This window comes from Xiphophorus couchianus, chromosome 17 (genome assembly GCF_001444195.1).
Source record: "Xiphophorus couchianus chromosome 17, X_couchianus-1.0, whole genome shotgun sequence".
Classification (NCBI taxonomy): Eukaryota; Metazoa; Chordata; class Actinopteri; order Cyprinodontiformes; family Poeciliidae; genus Xiphophorus; species Xiphophorus couchianus.
In genome coordinates this window covers 9,072,342-9,091,057 of record NC_040244.1, presented here as the reverse complement: position 1 = coordinate 9,091,057, position 18,716 = coordinate 9,072,342, and the positions used below count along the sequence as shown (strand labels likewise).

The window sequence follows — 18,716 nt, the reverse complement described above, 5'->3', positions numbered from 1 at the left end:
ACAGAAATGTTTCACACCACCTCTAACTTGATTGTAATGAACAAAACCTGTGCTCTATCTTTTAAACAATATTTTTTCAGGGTTTTCGAAGGTATTTTGTTATTGCTTCAGTTGTTTTGCCAACACTGAAAACAACTGCGGGGCAAAATAAAATGTATCAAGCCTAATAAAGTGATAAACAAGCGTGAATGCCTTCTCCTGCTAGCTCAACTTATAACAAATAATGAGATTAGCTGTCATAACTATGCAGATGATACACAGCTCTACATTATGATGTCACCAGGTGGCTCTGAACCAACCAATCACTGAACAAATAAATGTGTGGATGTGAAGAAACTTTCTCCAGCTGAACAAAAACAAAACTGAAGTTAATAAAGTGGAATAATCTAGAGTCGGTTATTACGGCTCTAAACGAGCGATCAGGCCTGAAATCTGAGTGTGAACCTTCAAAGACACATAAAGACTGTTACAAAGTCAGCCTTTTATCACCAGAAGATCATTTCCAGGATTAAAGGAAGATCTAGAGAAACTCATCCATGTTTTTATCTCTAATTGCATTGATTACTGCAACAGTGTCTGCCAAAATGCTGCTGCTGGTGTTCTGACTAAAACCAGTCCTCCCTCTGGCTCCTTGGAGCTCAGAGAATAGACTTTAAAATACGTTTGTTAGTTTATAAATCACTCAACAGCTTAAAACAAACACAAGAAACCAACATTTTTTAAAGATCTGTCGTTGTTGTATCAACCGTTTAGGTCACTTAGGTCTTCTGAACCAAACATGGAGAAGCAGCATTCAGCTTCTATGCACCACAAATCTGCAAAACAGCCGAACCACAGAGTTCCTTTAAATCAACAGTAGGAAAAATGTAATTTTACTGTTGAATAATTGGTTACCGAATTCTGTTTTATGCTTTGTTGCTGAAACGTGTTTTACAAATAAACTTGACTCAGAGGAAAGACTGATATTTGGATCTACTGTGGATCGGTTTCTGGTTCGCACTTTGAGTTTGTGAAACTTTTCATTCCTAATTAATTTAGAGATCAGATATGGCTCCACAGCGATTCCTCTGGAAATGATCCGGTACTGGATTTAAAACGAGAAACATTCCCACTCTGAAACAGATTCATGGCCAGTAAACGGGGAAACTGTCTTATGTTTAAAGAGTTAACTTACACAGAATAAAATTCTTGGTTTCAAACTGAGTTGTATCACCTCATTTGGAACAGTGTTTACATGTTAACACACGGCGATCCAAGAAGACTTGTGATTTTGTTTTTCCTGCAGCGCTAACAGCATCCCTTTGCGTCTCTGCTGCCAAACAAATGTCCGAGTCAGCGATGCACACGCGCGCACACACACAGGAGACCGAGAGCGGGGCCGAATGCAAAAGAAAGGATGAAAAAAAGGGTTGAAAACTGAGATAAAGCTTTTGCAAAACTTGTGTGAACCGAAAACGGGGTCCCGGACCCAAGATGGGAGGGGCTGGCTGAGCTAGCAGGTTCACTTGAGGACACGCACTTGATTAGGAGAGTAATACTTTTGTTTCTGCTGATAATGTGGAGGGCTTTTCCTCCACATTGACTAAAACAAAAGAAGAAAAGCGCTGTAAAAACAATAAATGAGGGGGACAGGATGGGAAATTCTGGTGTTTTACCTCCCCAAACAGTCTGTGTGTGGCAACGCTAGCTCACATTGTTGTCAAAGCCCCCTTGTGTCCTGTACATGTTTCATATGGAAGGAATAAAGGTGCGTCATGGAGCAAATGCAGAAAATGGGGTGCTTGTTTTGATACGCTGTCTTTCCACAGTAACATTTAGGGGTCACAGGATTTTGGCAAAACGGACAGGAAAATCTGTGGTGCCTGCTGATGATCAAAACCCACATTTTCAGAAACTGTTAACTGTTTGTGGCGAGGCTTTCAACGAGCTAAAGTTTAAGGCTGCACCACCCTGTTTTACTGGTGATGAAAACAAAAGCAGCAGAGACTGGATTTAACGAAACTGTAGGTCTGAACTCACAGCGACTGTACTTTAACAGCAATGATAAAAGTTAACCTGCAGACAGGGGTCACTTCATCTATCCGTCACTTGCATGTAGACTGGACATCAACACTCCCATAACCTCCCAGCAACTCTACACTGCAAAAACACAAAATCTTACTGAGTATTTCTAGTGCAAATGTCTTAGTACACTTAAAATGAGGCAAAACTAATGTTTTCAGAAGCTTATTTTAAGTCAATGATTCCTTAATATTGAAAAAGAAATCTTCCAATGGAACTAGTGCAAATATTAAGGAATTATAAACTCCTATATGTTGTTGAAAAGTTACATGTAAGTTAGTTTTGTCTTATTTCAAGTGTATTATAAGCCTGGTGGGTCACCAGGCTTTACTTGTGCCCTCATCAGGGTAAGCATTGCCTCTTTTTTCTATTTTTAATAATTGCATTTTTAAGGTGTTATATTAGGTGTTCAGGTATTAATCTTCCAATACCACATAATTATCAAGTGATATTTTCAAATGTCCTGTCAACATTTAACATTTTTTAACTCAAAAACATGGACGAATGACTGCCCTAGCACCTTATCTCTGGGATTAACACGTTTTCTGGGGGAAACCTTGAATGTACTAAGAAATTCACACCAGAAACTAAACCAAAAATACTTTGTAAGATTTTCTGTTTTTGGTGTGCGCAAAGCTTTAGTCTCAAAAGTCTAACAGGTATTGTTTCAGAAGTCTTGGGTTTCATTCAGATTCATATTTATTTTTTTTTTTTTTTAGCCATCATAAAGTTGACTTTTGCAGTTACTAAGGGGTTTCTGGCTGTTTTTGTTGTCTGACTACATATTTTGTTAAAACTCAGAGAAATCATGACTGTCTTTCTGGAGACGTTCTCTGATCTTTTTTCTTCTATGGTCAAAGAACAAACAGTGTTTGGTTGCTTTTATTAATACTAAATACATTTTAACAGCTAATGTGGTAATTGGAGTCTGTAGAGTTATATTGAGTCAATTGTTTTAAGTTCAAATTCAGAAATACTTGTTGCAACTAAAATTCATGTAAGTTTCTTCAAAGAGTGATGGTCAGTCATGCAACGAATCTGAGAAAGCCTCTGACTGAAGACGGTTTCTGTATGTCACTCTTATGAGTAGCTGTATGTTTATTAATCATAAAATTGCTTAAATTGAAATAAACATACAATTGCTTAATGGAAACACACCAATTTAAAAAAAACTCAAAAAAGTTTGTCCGCCAAGATGAGGTGGTTTCACAACCGTATCAAAATAAAATAAATGTATTTCACAAAACTGCTGTGGAAACACGAGTCACGTGATCAAAAGCCAGATGTTACTAATGCTGGAAACCACAAAGAAGACGACAACAGGATGTAGTAACTATTTACATCAGTTGCGTGAACAAAATTATTCCTGCATGATTTTAACTTCACTTATTGTTTAATGGAAACACCACAATTGCATAGTTATGGTTTATCAACATTCGCAGAATATAGACAAAGATTTGCGCACATTTGTAATGGAAATGCGGGTATTGTCACTACATGCAGAGTTCAGTATTCAGGCAGCAGAAACTAACCCTAACCCTATTCCACCTCAATTGTTTTTGCCTCACTTCTTTAAATCTTTGTATGAGCATTTGATTAGAAATCTGGGAAGAGTGACATTGGAGTTTTGTTCTTTTGTTCAGCTCTGTTTTGGGGTCGTAGTTCCAGTATTATTTAAGCTTTTGAGATGCTAATCTGCTCCTCCCAGCTGTACAAGCAACACCTTCTCGCCACGGTTAGCATTATAAACACTCTCCAAAAGTCAGAGACGTGTAATGCTTCAACCAAAAAATTAGGAACAGAAGTCCACCAAGGAACAAATCATAACTAATGTAACAGAGATATTTCAAAGAGTGACGCAGTGGATGTTTTCCTGTTACACATCATCTTTTTCTTTGTACAATAAGGGAATCCCCTTTTACTTTTCTCTAAAATTATTCCCTATATCTGTCTGCAGTGGGTGTTCACACTGGTTGATGATTTAAGAGCCTCTTCTTGCTCTTAAAATAAATTGAGAAACAGGTTGAATGGTGTATTTATATTTAATTTTTAAATATAATTATTTTCAAATAAAGTTGGAAAATAGCATCCCAATACTACATACAAAAACTAGTATTTTACATTTCTATCTTCCAGAAGTAGTTTTGACTTTACACTTTTTTACAAATTTAAGATTTTTCTACATGCCTTTGCTACAAATGATAGCAGCCACACTGGCACACCCACTAGAACGAAACAAACACACCCAGTACAACACTCGCGTTCTATTGGCTGAGAGGTTGCCAGGCAATGGTACTTTTTTGTTCAAAGCAGAAGTAGCAAATGCAGAGAGGAGATTTGATCCGAGCGGAGACAGGTTTTGAGAAAGTACAGTGAATATTTGAAAGACAGCAGAAGTTCTGAGTACAAATTTTAAAAGTTTTGATAACAAAAGACATGAAGTCCTGCTTTCAGACTGAAAATGTGTGCTCTCGAATTATGGCAGAACAATTCCCCCATACCTTTGCTCTTAAAAAAGAACAAACACAGTTACTCTAATAAAACAGCGTGATGGGTAAATCCACTGCAACCTTCAAAATAAAAAAGGTTCTTCCGCTTCCCTTCAATTTCTGAAGTTAAACACAGTGTGATAAATTGTTAAAAGAAGGGAATACATTTCTCAAACAGAAAACGCTCGAAGAACATCTGACTTCCAAGAACAGATGTAATGTGTTGTTATTCTAGTAGAACACCCACACAAAAAAACTACTTGTTAATGGGAACATTAGGAGCTCTTTAAAACCCTTGATATTGGCCTTGAATTTGTCATAAATAATGTTTGGGTTAGGGACCCAGTGGGTGTCGTGGTTTGGGGGCTCTGAGTTTTGTATTGAAAAGGCTTCAGAAATCATCTTAAGGCTAGTAGTTTCCTCGTGTGAGCTGAATCACAGTGGAATCTAACGAAAATAATTGTTGGGGTTTATTTTTCGGGTTACAAAATCACTGCTGGCACAATTATTGGAACCCCTGCTGTTACCTTGTCCAGCCCACTATTACCACTAGTACAGAATGTAGTGTTCTCCTATAATATTTTACAAGGTTGGAGCATACAGAGAGAAAGATTTGTGACCATTCCTCTTTGCACAATATCTCCAAATTGTCCAGAGTCCTGGGTACTCTCTTCTCTTCAGCTCAGTCCTCAGGTTTCCAATAGGACTGAGGTCTGGGGACTGATATGGCCACAAATGCTTTTGGTTTTGCATCTGATGCAACACATCAGAGTTGATTAGGCCCCATGTTTCTGATTCTTATCATGCTGAAAGAATCAGTGATGAGCCATTTTTAGCTTTCTGACAGATTTTTATTTAATACCTCTCGTTTATCTCAATTTCAGTATTTTTAAACATCCTCTGATTGTAGACGTGATCAGGGTTTGGAACGGTAACTAAACACTTGACATAATTTTTATCATTTTAAAAGCTCAACACAGATTTACTCTATTTGAAGGTAATGTTTTCTCTTCTTTTTCATTTTGAAGAGTCCCTAAAATAGAAAGAAATGGATTACAAACCAGGCTAACAAAATATTAGCATCACCTCAGCTTATCTGGCATATTACCCAACTTTAACAAAGTAGATAACGTTTGTTATTGTTACCTACAGTAGCATGTCAATGTTATCACTTTATCTAAAAATATTTAAAAAGCTGCTGATAGCACATAAAGTATATAGAAGTTATTATCTTACACAACCATATTAGCATCGCTAACATGCTAATTAGCATTATCAATACTTGCTGTTGATAAGATGCTACTGTTAGCATTTTAGCTAACTTCTATTAGCATAACAAATAGTTTATTTTTAGTTAACATGTTATTGCTAGCCAATTCCAGCATATTAGCTAATGTCACTTTAAATCTAATTTATCGACAAGAAAATCCTGATGACTTATGATTGATGATATAACATTTTTTAAATTAAGTTCTGCTTTTGCATGGTTAAATTATTACAAATAAAGGTAACAGAGCTTTAAATTACATAGTCTGGATGGCCCCCTTTACAAATTTTAAAGAGTTAAGTTGCAAAAATTAACAAATAAACTTAAAATACAGTCCTAATTATTAAAGAAAATATATATTTTTTAGTAATATTAGAGCTGTAGATAAGAGCTGCACTGCTGATTTTGTTAAACATGTCTTTAATGTAGCATTTTTGGTCACAAAATATTTTGCTTTTGTTTTAGCCGTTCTCCGTTTCCATATTTTGTAACCCAATAGATTCACTGCAAGTTATTTATTTTTCTTCTAAAATCTACACAATACATTATGAAATGAAAAAGTGGAAAGATTTTCTCCTGCATTTGTAATTTTATAAACATAATAGGTACATAAGTATTCCCACTCTTTGGTATTGCACTCAGAAGTGACCTCAGGGGTAATTTGATGCAAGTCCAATTGTGGTAACTTTAGACATGATTTGGGTCAGAAAACACTTATCTAGACATGGTCTCACAATTCACAGTGTGGATCAGAAACCAAGCAATGACGTCAAGGAAATTTTCTGTAGACCACAATATATTCAAACAGAAATCAGGCAAAAAATACAACATATTTTGGCAACACTACAGGCCCCAAAAAACACTCTGGCCTTCATTATTTGGAAAAGGAAGAAATATGAAACTGCAAGGACCTTATGAGCAATCCAGGTGAAGGGTCTTGGTCAGAGAAAGATGGCGCTCGAGTGTTCATTTAGCGACAGAAGGACAAGAAGAAGAAGGTCATCTACTGTCTGCACACTCCACCAATCACGTCTTTCCTCACTGAAAGGTACATTAATATTTCTCTGGTCTGAAGAACATAAGGACTGCTAATGACCAAACTAACACCATCTGCACTGTGAAGCATAGTGGTGGCAGTATGGTGCTGTGGGGATTTTTGTGGTAACTAGAGATTTTACAATCAAACCTCCCCTGTAGGTCTCTGAAATTCACACATTGACCCAACAAAGATACAGCCAATATTACGAAGTAACACCTTGGTAAGGAATCTGTAAATGTCCCAGTCAAAGCCTCGACTTGGATTGAATTAAGTATATTTATATGTAAAGCTATAGTATATAGCTTTCACAAAAATGTTTTTGACATATTTGTTGTATGTGACAGTATGAGAAAGATGATCTGTGAAAAGATCAAGCTCCTCATGTGAATAAATGCACGGCTCCTGCGTTAAACAACCAATCAGAGCCAGAGGGAGGATCTTAGAGCTGCCAATCATCCTCGTCTACGCACTGCTGGATGTGCTAATGGCAGAGAAACAATTTACCTGTTTTTCTGTCGTTATCGGTGGCCAGGCTAATTAGTGTGATCACTTTTGGGGTGAGTTGGCAGCAACATCAAGGATACACAAGGGTGATTGGCAGCACAGAGACCCTCCTCCTGGCTCTGATTGGTGTGCAGATGACAGTAAGTCCATAGGGAGAATGCAGATGAGCTTGATTTTTTTTCATACATTATCTGTCTCATATCATATTCTTGTGACATAGAGACAATCCTAACAAATAAGTAAAAACAAATAAATTTTGTAAATTAAAGTTATATAGTGAAGCTTTGAGACCTAAAACTGGCAGACAGTTTTAGGTGTGTTAAAAATGTTAGGTCAAATGGATGATGCACTTCGAACTCGACAGGATACAAATGTGAGCGAACAGAACAGGTGTACCAATCTGTAATGTAGGGCTGGACAATACAAGTATTTTGTATTGATCAACGTCGATAATCAATGTTTTAAATATCTGAAATAGAAACAAACTAGTGAGGTGACCTTTCTTGTTTTACTCAGTTTTCACTCCTCGCTGTTTATTTTTATTTTTAAGCAGTTATGAGGCAAAACCTTAAACTGCTGCTGCGCAAGTTACTCAACAGGCTGTTGCTAGGTAACCAAAGAATGAGTGAGTTAGTTGATTCCCCGAGGCTTTTCCAGCAGTGAGAGGTTGAGCGACTAAAGCCTTTCCTCTGCCTACATCTCCCAGAATGCTGCGCGTTTCTGGATCAGAGTTTAGTGAATAATCTATCAGTTGTATTATCTATTGATATTGATCACGTGTCTATTGCTATATATATATTATTAATTTATGCTGTCATATAACAGAGAGTGAATCCTTTAACTTTTAGTTTGTTGCGTCCTGCACAGGCCGTATGGAGGAACCGCGAGTCTACCCCACACACCGACCTGTTGAAGCCTGCTCCAGGCATTCCCCTCTATTTGCAAATCCAGGAAAGTTCTTGTGACTCAGAAACAAAAACACAAAACAAACAGATGAAGGAACAATATTATCCCCCAGTAATTATTGGCTTAATGTGGCTGCAGCAGCTAATCCGAGACGAGAGCCAACATTTCAAACAATGCACAGGTTCACGATTCGGCTTTGCTGCAAATCTGCTGCCTCATGCTGCATTCAGATCTAGACGGTGGCCTGTAAGTGACACCTCTAAGCAGGCAGGGAAGAATGCTGTCTGTGCAGCTAAGTGAACCAACACAGGAGCAATGGCTTGGTGAGGGCGAGGGGTTGGGCTGCAGAGCGGGCCTCGCTTCTCACCATCTGGCACCGCCGAGACAATGTCTAGGAAAGAGACGGCTGCCAGGCCTCAATTACTGGGGGCAATAATCCAGGACACACTGAAGCAATTAGAGCCCCATATAAATCAATATGCTTTGGGTTAAAAAGCGATCTGCTCCCAACACTCTGGAGAGGCTGCTGCTTGATTTTTCTCAGAGACGGGAGCCTTTTTTTTTTCTGTTAAAAACCGACGGGATGATGCAGCTGTTGCGGTTTCCACCGTCACTCAGGCTGCGTCAACGGTCAGGTGAAAAGGACTGCGAGGAAGAGAAGCAGGATAAATATTGACTCTCGGCTACTGGGTCTGAGTAAACAGTTGTGAAACTGATGTTGCATAAAAGCAGAAGCTGCATAAACAAGCAGGGCCGCCTGCAGAACAAACGCGTCTCTACGCAGAACCTTCACGGCTTACTGAGAATCGGTATTAAGGTTTCAAGTCAAGCAGAAGTTCTGGATTATTTATGTATCAGGATGCTTTGCCACAAGCCACTGACAACGATTATTAGTGTGTTATTGCCATCTAGTGGCCGAACAGGACAATTACAGGCTGATTTTCCTCTGCTTTAGTTCACTTAACTCTGATGCATCTCTGCAATTTTATTTTATAAAATATAAGAACAGCATGTAAAAGTTTTATTTAATTTACCCACTTTCTAAAAGGGAAAAAACTTGTGACGGTGTTTTTGGACATTGTAGATAGAAAAAATAATAATCTAATTTTCTAGAATTTTTTTACTGGGGGAAATTTCTGAGTTTCAAAGGGTTAAAATATGCCAGAAAATATACATATTTTGAGAATAATTCTAGAAAAATTCTAGAAATAAAATTTCAAAAGTCTAAAATTTTCAACTTGAAACATTTTTGATATTTGAAATTCAGACTTTTCCATGTTTTCTCTAGAAAATTTCTGAGCGTATGTCAACATTCTTCAATTTATTTCTAGTAAATTTTAGACTTTCAAAACACAGATTTCCTTGTTTATTTCTAGAAATCATCTGAGATTAATCTAAAGTTTAGTTAAATAATTTTTTTTGTGGAAAATTACTCTTTTTCCATATAAACAATGGACATAAAAACGTGATGCCCAGCACACATTTAAATTTTTATCTCAATGTTCCCAGATCACACCTTGATTTCAACACTTGACCCACCAGTATTTTCTAAAATCAACTAAATCCTACTGTTTTCAATTCTAACCAGTTTTAAATCAAGATAAACTGGACCGGTGGTTCTTATGGAAGAGGATTTGGGCCAATGGAAATAATACATGTTGAATTTAATCTCAAGCATTGTTTTTTTCCCCTTAGAGGTCCATATCCTCTTCCAGAGGTTCATAATCTGTCTAAAACTGTATTTTTATATATTCTGATGTGTTAAAGGATCTACACTTATATTACACAGTGTCAGATCTTCCAGTCCTTACTTGTCAAGTCCAGGTGTAGTAGATGCTTCTTGACCATCCACACTCCTAAAACTAGAAGCAACCTGCAGATGACAGGACCTCATTATTATTTAAACAGTTAAATGTGAAGGAATGTTGTAAAAACTCCAGTAAGACACTGAAATTTGTTTAAAAGTGTGAGAACTCTGACTGCAGCCGTTCTGTAAAGACTAAGAAACACAGAGACGAAGACAAAGGTAATGGGAACAAATGAAACAAAGACTTAGTTTTGTTTGACAGAAATCTTGAAACAATATACCCACCCTCAATTTGGTCAGATGAGGAAGATTCTCCAGTTCTCCAGGTAAAAAAGATCCAGATTAGATCAATTTCTGCACACATCAAATCTATTCCAGCATACGTTTTGATAAAATGTACACAAAGTAGATGTATTCTGCAACAAATAATCTTTTCTCTGTTGACAAATTGAGTAATATTGAAATTACTGTTGAAATGAATCATTTTTACTTAAAAATAAAAAAGATAAAGGATAATAAAAAGTAAGACAGCAACAACTGTTCAAGTTTTTAATGTTTCAAAGTTCAGAAAAGCAACATTTTCTGCAGCCTTTCCCTGAGCAAGTCTGAATATTCATTCCTTGTTTTACAAGTCAACTCTGTGATGCATAAAGGAAAAGAAAAACACTGACTCGTAAACAAAACCCAATGAAGAAATTCAGAGTTCATGGGTTAAATTCTAGTCCGACTTCTGCTGCAAACGTTTGTTCCAGCTTCACGTCGTGAGTGAGCGAATGTTCCCACAGCAGCTTCTTCTGCAGAAAGACCAATCCACAGTCCTCACAGACGAAGCTCCGCGTTTTCCCGGCGTGAGTCCGCCGGTGTTTCTTCATGTGGTAGGACAGACGGAAGGTTTTATCGCAGAGGTCGCATTTAAACGGTTTCTCCCCCGTGTGGATGCGCATGTGAGACTTCAAGTAGCCCGACTGGATGAAAGCCTTGCTGCACACGTCGCACTTGTACGGCCGCTCTCCGGTGTGGTAGCGGTTGTGAAGCCGGAGCTCGTTGGCGGTCAGGAAGGTCTTCCCGCAGACGGTGCACTGGTGCGGTCTCTCCCCGGTGTGGATGAGCTCGTGCCTCTTCAGGGATGTCTCCTTCATAAACTGCTTGCCGCAGGTCTTGCAGGGATAGCGCACGCCAATGTGGACCTGCTCCACGTGGTTGCTGAGCTGCAGCTTGGTGCGGTAGGCCATGTCGCACTGCGAGCAGCTCCAGGGTTTCTCCTCGGAGTGCGTCCCCATGTGGACCGTCAGCTCCGAGGCTGAGCGGTAGCACTTCCCACACTGCCAGCATAGGAAGGGTTTCTCCCCGGTGTGCTTCCTCTGGTGGACCGTCAGGCAGTTGGACGAGCGGAACTTCTCGGGGCACATGTTGCAGGCGTAGGGGAACTCTCCTTTGTGTATCCTCTGGTGGATGGCGAGGTAGGACAGCTGGACGAAGGATTTGTCGCACTGCGGACACGGGAAGGGCCCAGCGAAGCCGTGCTGCTTCTCATAGTGTTCCCTCAGTCGTCTCAGAAGGGTGAAGCTCTTCTCGCACATCGTGCATTTCATCGGCCGGTGCATGAGCTTGTGCCGTTCATAGGCGGCCTCATTCCCGAGGATCTTGCCACACTCCTTGCAGTAGAGCGGGTCGTGGATCCGCTGGTGGACTTTGAGCATCGTGACGCTCTTGAACTCCTTATTACAGTCGTCGCACTTCATCACTTCCCGGATCTCCACCTTGCAGACGTTCTCCTGGTGCTCCTTCAGGGCGGATGGATACTCGAAGTGTTTGCCACAGTTGGAACACCAGACGGGGATCTTGGCCGTTTGGCCTTGTGCGGAGTCGGTACCGCTCGCCTCGCTGTGGCTGGGTCCGGCTCTCTGCTCCTTCTTCCACGACAAACGGGAAGTCTTCTTGTGGCAGATGGCGTAGATCTGGTGTCTCTTCAGGCCGTGCATGTGTTTGAACCTCTTCTTGCAATGGATGCAGTGAAACGGTCGGTCCTCTGTGTGGCATTGGATGTGCCTGTTCAGAGTTTTGATGCTATCAAACACCCTGCTGCACACAGGGCAAGCCTTTGGGGCTTTCTTTCTGTTCAAACCCACTACAGTCCGGTTGTCCATCGTAGTTTCTGAAGGGTCAAACTCTGTTTCTTTTTTATCTAATCCGTCAGGATCCTCCTGATTCTGGGGATCTGCTTCCGCCAGGATCTGCTCCACGGTCTTGCAATGCTCCTCTCGGATGCCCTCGTGCCCATGGATGATCTGGTGCTTCTTCAGAGTGTCTTTGTACTTGAAGCCCTTCTCGCAGGTTATGCAGACGTACGGTCGCTCCTCAGAGTGGGAGCGTAAATGCTTTGCGATGTCCGCAGTGCAGGGGAGGATTCGGCCGCAGATTGGACAGATTTTCCCTTCCACCGATGCCTCCGAGTGCGCCTCTGCGTTCGCATCTGGAGCGCCTTTCCTCGCTTTCTGCTCCCTGCTCTTACAAATCTCCCTCTCATGCCTCTTCAACACGTACAGATTCTTGAACTTTTTGTCGCAAAACGAACACTTATACGGACGATCTTCTGAGTGGGACTTCATGTGTCGCTCCATGTCGACTTCCCGGGCGAAGTACTTCCCGCACAAGGAGCAGTTTTTATTTTCAGACATTTCAGAGGTGCAGGGATCTCCCAGGTCTTCGTCTTTAGGGCTGCTGCTCATCACTCCCTTCTCGTGAACCCGCATCATGTGGCGGTTCATGTCGTACTGGTCCCTGAACCGCTTATCGCAGCTGCTGCACTTGTATTTCAGGTCGCGGTTTTCGTTGTGGATTTCCTGGTGGCGCCTCATGGCTGCGGCTCGCAGGAACGTCTTGTTGCACACGGGACACGTTTTGTTGTTGGAGTATTTTTTCCGCAGCCTCTTGGCCGCTTCTGATTCGCTGTTTGCCTTCAAAGCTTTTCTCTTCAGCTCCAGCCTCTTGCTTTGCTTCAGCGGCTGAAAAGCAGCGGGCTTTAACGCATCGTCCGAGTCGTCGAGCGGTACTTCCTTGGCGTTGGTGTCCATATCTTCATGATCGTCGGACTCCACCAGAGTCGGCTGCTCTATTTGAATGTAGTCCAAGAGTGTCACAGTTTCGCCCTCCACCTGCACAGTCATACAGCCCTGGATCTGGTCTGAAGACGACTGGATCTGAAGCTCGTCGGGATGGATCACGATCTTCTCCAGCTGGGGAAGAGACAGCGAGGACAGGATGCAGTTCCCAAACGATGATGGGATGTTCTGCGTTTCATCTGTGGCGAAATTAAAATTTGATTTCAATGATGGATAAAAAATTTTTTAAAAAGATGCTTTTGTACAAAAACGGGCTGAAAGCTTAGCTGAAATACCCCTTCAACTTTTTAATGTCCGGTTACTACCACACTCTAAGGTTGTGTAGTGGCCTAGTCAAAGCTTGGAGTTGAATTCCAACCCAGCTCAGGCCTTTTAAAATGAAATAACATTCTATGTGGCTAAATTAAATAAATTCTGCAAGCAGAAGACAAGCAGGACAAAATTTCCCCAGAGATGAGAATCTCACCGTTAGTTTTCACTAATACAGCTGTTGTTGTGGCACAATCAGTTGTTCGGTTTAGGGGGCACATACTTTTTCTACACAAAGAAGGTTTTTTTATACTGAGAAGATTTAAATAATTAAGGTATGACTTTTTATATTCCTTTTGGTCATCTTTGAAATTAAAACGATCTGAAAAATGTGACCGATATCGTTATCCATTAAAAGCAATAAGAGAATAAAAAATAAAAACCTCAAATTATGAAAATTTGACTAATGAATTTCAAAAGGTTCTGGATGCTTTGATTTAGTTTGTGATGTATTTTCAGTTTGTAACATTATATCCAGAAGTTTGTTTCAACTGTTTTCCATGTTTTAAAAAAAATCTAAATCCATCTTCAAGAGGAGTAGACAGATCAAAATAAATACTACCAAAGACATGAACATTCTCTTGTTAGAATGGCCTAGTCAAAGTCCAGACTTAAATAAAATTGAAGCCTGCAGATGTAACTGTAATAGAGGGTGGGTTCTGAAGGAATTGACCCAGAAAAATTGAGAGTAAATGCTCAACCAAAGTCACATAAAATCCCAGTAAAAAAAAGCATTAAAGTTTGTGGTTATGTAAAAATCAAGGGTGTAAATACTTTTGTAAAGCGTGTAGTTACGACTCACCAGTAAAATCCACGTGTCCGAGTCTCGTCTGGTAGCGCAGGACAGTTTTCAGGTGCTGGGGGTCCGGTACCGAGTGAGCGCACTCCTCCAGCGCTGTCGGGATGCCACCGATCATGGACGCCGTCTACGACGCAGAAAAGAGAAGAGACCAAACATGAGGTGACAGAAGTTTTCTCAAATATGGGAAATAGTAGAGAACATTTCCTTAAAGTAAAACAGATCAGCATGGAGTCTCTGTAACAAATACTTAACTAAATCCAGATGCCAGCTGGTTGTTTCAGTACAAGGAAAACCTGTTTTCTGTTTCATATCACAAATGTAAAGATGTGAGTTTGCTCAAAGCTTTTTGGCATAAAGCAAAATGTTAAAGTGTGGGACGCCCCTTCACTCCCACTGTTAAACACAGTGGAGGTTCTGTGATGCTGTGGGTTTTTATCTCTTTCAAAGGCAAATTTAAGATGAAGGTAAATTTAAGAAAGAAATAACTTATATATTAGTTATAAACTACTAGCACCAATTGATTGTTAAGAGTTTTATTTAATGTTTTCTACACAATTTATAAAAATACAGAACGCTGCTTTATAAATATAATTTTAAAAGTGCTGCTTTGGCATGATGCTGCCACCAACGTGGCTGATTGTGTTTCCCAGAAACATTCAGAAAGGGATGAATCGGTTTTTCTCGCAATTGACAGAAAGGTGTTTATCAGCCAGCTGACTTGGCAGTGGGCAGCAATAGAACTATGTTAACGTATCCTTCAAACTACAGTGTCCCAAACTTTCTGTGATATCTCGTTAGCTTGTTTTTCAATAGTCAGAGAGAAATTGTAACCTGTGACTACGCTTCTATTAATCATAGAATTATGCAAATTAAAATTACAAACATAAATGGTTTCCCCCAGTGTATTATAAGCCTGGCGGGCCACCAGGCTTTACTTGTGCCCCCACCAGGCTTGGCATTGTTTATTTTTTACGTCTCTTTAAAATGTTTGCATTTTTAAGATTTTATGATTGGTGTTCAAGTATTAATCTTCCAATCTTCCAATAACACATAATTATCAAGTGACATTTTCAAATTTCCTGTCAACTTTAAACATTTTTTAACTCAAAAGCACGGCGGGCCGCTGGATGAATGACCGCCTTAGCACCCAACCACCAGGCTGAGCAGGTTTTCTGGGGGAAACCTTAAATAACCTTGATTTATGGAAATACTTCAATTAAAAAAAAACAAAAAATTTTTATGCTTTCAGCCGTATCAAAAAAAATTTTTCAGGCAAAACTTCTGTAACGTGTTAACGTGAGACTTGCCATGATTTTTAATGACTTATTTTGTGAACTAGCTTAATTATGTGTAATTTAATTTAACTTCTTATTTAATGGGGACACAGCTATTGCAAAATTGTTTCTTTTTTCTAACATTAGCAAAATATCAACAAAGATTTGCAAATTTTTGTAAAGGAAAACGCAGCTTGTGTGTTTAAAACCTTTAAAACGATGAGAGTGTTCGTCTACCTGCTGAATGTCGGGAACTGGGAGAAGCTTCTCCAGTCGGGACAGGAAATCCAACATCAGCATCTGCAAGGCGTTGTCATAGTCAGGTCCAAAATCTGTGGGGAAAACATCCTAAAGAAGGAAAGGTCGGGTTTTAGTCTGAGGAGTACGTAGTTAAGAAGAGCTTAAGGTGAGGCGTAAAAACTAAAGACCTGGAAGAACTTCTCCTTCTCTTCAGGATCCTTCAACAACAACCCGACCTGATCCACAAAGTTCGACTCTGGAAACTGAACATCTGAAAAACAAGGCTGGAAACACAGAAAAGTTCACATTTATAATATATGATTGGCTCTGATCGGTTAAATGTTTAATTTTAAGAGGCTAACCTGTGCTGCCCAGGTGGATATGAGGGATTTTATCTGATCCAGGTGCATCTGGATGGATTCTGTGTCGGGGATCTGCTCGGAGCGACACAATTCAAGAACAACCTGAAGGAAAGGATGAAAAGGTGGTAGGCTGAGCAAACTGTTCTTCACTCACTCCCTTATGGAGGAGAACCGATGTTACTCGTTTTTGCTCACCCGTGCTCTCAGTCCCAGGAGCAGCTGAGCTTTCTGGTCTGGATTCAACAGTTCTGGCACAAGATCAGTGATGGTGCTGATGAAGTCCTCCACTAATCCGTATTCGTGAAGGTTCCCGCTCTGCACTATGTGCCACATGGCCGCAGACACAAGGCGGAGTGGGGGGATGAAGAGGCGAAGAGACGGCAACAGGAGAGGCGGATCTGAAAAACATTTTACAGAATTAGAAAACCACAACCTTTTTTTTTCTTTTTGCTTTTATATTGAAATATCTTAAAATAGTCGAGTTTATTCCCAAAAATAAACAGAAAATTGGTCAGCATATCATGGATTAATGACAATTTAAAATACAAAATAATTTCATGAAAAATTAAACACTTACAAGGTAATAAATTTAAACTGTAAATATTAAGTTATGCATTAAATAGCTGGATAGATTTGACTGTTAAAAAGATGGGCGTTTTAATGCAACATTTTCATTAAATACGGTTTAAATAATAATTTAACGCTTTGTTTATTATTTGATTTTGATCGTTTTTGCGCTCTGTATTGTACGACTAGAAATATGAAATCCGAGGGGAAAAAAAGCTTTCAACACTTTGCTTTCCAAAAAGTTACTTATTTCTGGTGCTAACCATTTTTTCTCTAAGATTTCTGACGCCCACTTCAACTTCTGCTCCAGCCTGCCACTTGGTGCGTTCACGGACAGAAATACGTGTGGTAAAAACGAACTAAAACACCGGTGCAGTCCGACAGTGTGATGGACGCAACATCTGTAGCTGTTTACTTAATAAATCATCTTAAAATACATGTAACTGATGAACATAAACCGCTGCAGTTGATATAGTGGTTGCTCTGCTTTCAGATCTGTTGTTTGCAGCTAGCTTTGCTGACTCTAGTTTTACCTGAAGCCCTTGAAGGCGACATTTGTCAGCGGTTAGTCGGTGGCTGTAACGTAAACTAACGATAACCACGATTGAAGCACATATTTAAAGAATGTGAGAATCTGTTTTTGTTAGGTATTGGTCCGCACTTATTTACGCTCATTCACCCAGTCCAGTTCCCCGGCGTGCGGTGCAACGTAGCAAAAACCAACCACCATCTCAGAGCGGCGTACGCCATGTTTGAAATCGGGCGCACACACTCTGAGAGAAAAACCAACAACTCGGTAAAAACAAACACTACACAAACGCTCATCGACTTACCGTCACTGATAGGTTCCGAGCTCTCCATATTGTGCCGAAAAGTACTCAGTTAGGAATATAAATCAATTCGGGGACGTTGTGAGTCGACGTCCGCCCGACCCTGCGGTGCAAGCAGCTGCTGGCGGGGAGGAAAAGACGGTTAAATATCCTGTTCATACTGCGCAGGCGCAGTATGTCAACATATGCTTATTAGATAACATTTACTGCTTTAACCGTGATGTATTTTCACAAGCTATTAATTATTCTGACATGTTAGAAAAAAATAAATAAAAAATAATAATTTTAAAGCCTCTTGCTTGCAAATATCCTTCTTCACATGATTAATGCGGTCTATGTTGCTCACCACCGCCACCTAGAGGAAATTTAGTATGAAGTGCCAAAAGTGCCAAGAAAATAAAACATTAACTATTCATTGATCATAAAAACAAAAATATGTGATAGTTTAAATAAAATCAAATATAAATATGTGCAAAAATAGTATATTTTTATTAAATCACAGCACTTTTAATCACTTTCTGAAATCTGAAAATTAATATATGTCTAAAACACTGAAATATATTTGATGATATTGAAAATATGAGTATATGGGTAATGAGCAATACTTGACAGATTTTTTAATAGCTAAAATTTTAAACAAATGGTCACATTTTGTTTTTATTTATTACCAATAGCAAAAGATTTACACCTAATTTAGTTATTGGATTGTACAGACAAGTAAACTGGATGATGAAATAAACATGGGAATGTATTTCTATAATAGAAAATTGAAGGAACTATATCCACATGTAGCCATGTATTGAATGCATGGTTGAAACAAATGTATTTTTGTAATTTAATATATGGATTTCCAAATGTATCAACAATATACACAAGTCCAAAATTAATCCTATGTATAAGAATGAATAATATTGAGGGCAACTACATATTTAGTGACTTATTTATTGAATTGTTTCACTTTTGACCTTTGATTATTTATTAGTCTCATATTGATTGCTCTAAAACAAACAAAAAAACATCTATTATTTTGGTTTGAAGTTTGTTTTGTGAGAAAGAAATGCCTGTTTAAACTTTATTAATTCATATCAGCTGCATAGTTTTTACACAAAACCAATGAATCTGCATGTAATTTGGATT

General features: G+C 39.3%; 1 protein-coding gene across 1 annotated transcript; it reads right to left on the bottom strand.

The window, feature by feature from the left end:
- Positions 1-10,609: 10,609 nt before the first annotated feature.
- On the bottom strand, positions 10,610-17,740 carry LOC114160938 (zinc finger protein 11-like). Its single transcript, XM_028043885.1, has 7 exons — positions 17,583-17,740; positions 16,378-16,580; positions 16,183-16,284; positions 16,009-16,104; positions 15,818-15,928; positions 14,307-14,430; positions 10,610-13,374 (listed from the first exon to the last, which is right to left on the bottom strand). Exons 1-7 carry the CDS (start codon positions 17,608-17,610, stop codon positions 10,778-10,780), a joined length of 3,261 nt encoding a protein of 1,086 aa, XP_027899686.1. The 5' UTR covers positions 17,611-17,740; the 3' UTR covers positions 10,610-10,777.
- Between the last annotated feature and the right edge of the window lie 976 nt (positions 17,741-18,716).

What these genes read in the sequence shown, in the direction of transcription:
- LOC114160938 (XM_028043885.1), bottom strand. Translation starts at nt 17,610, where the DNA reads ATGGAGAGCTCGGAACCTATCAGTGACG. An exon ending in TCCTGGGACTGAGAGCACGG is followed by an intron (nt 16,285 to 16,377) that starts GTGAGCAAAAAC and finishes CCTTTCCTTCAG; the next exon opens with GTTGTTCTTGAATTGTGTCG. An exon ending in CAGTTCCCGACATTCAGCAG is followed by an intron (nt 14,431 to 15,817) that starts GTAGACGAACAC and finishes TCTGCGTCGTAG; the next exon opens with ACGGCGTCCATGATCGGTGG.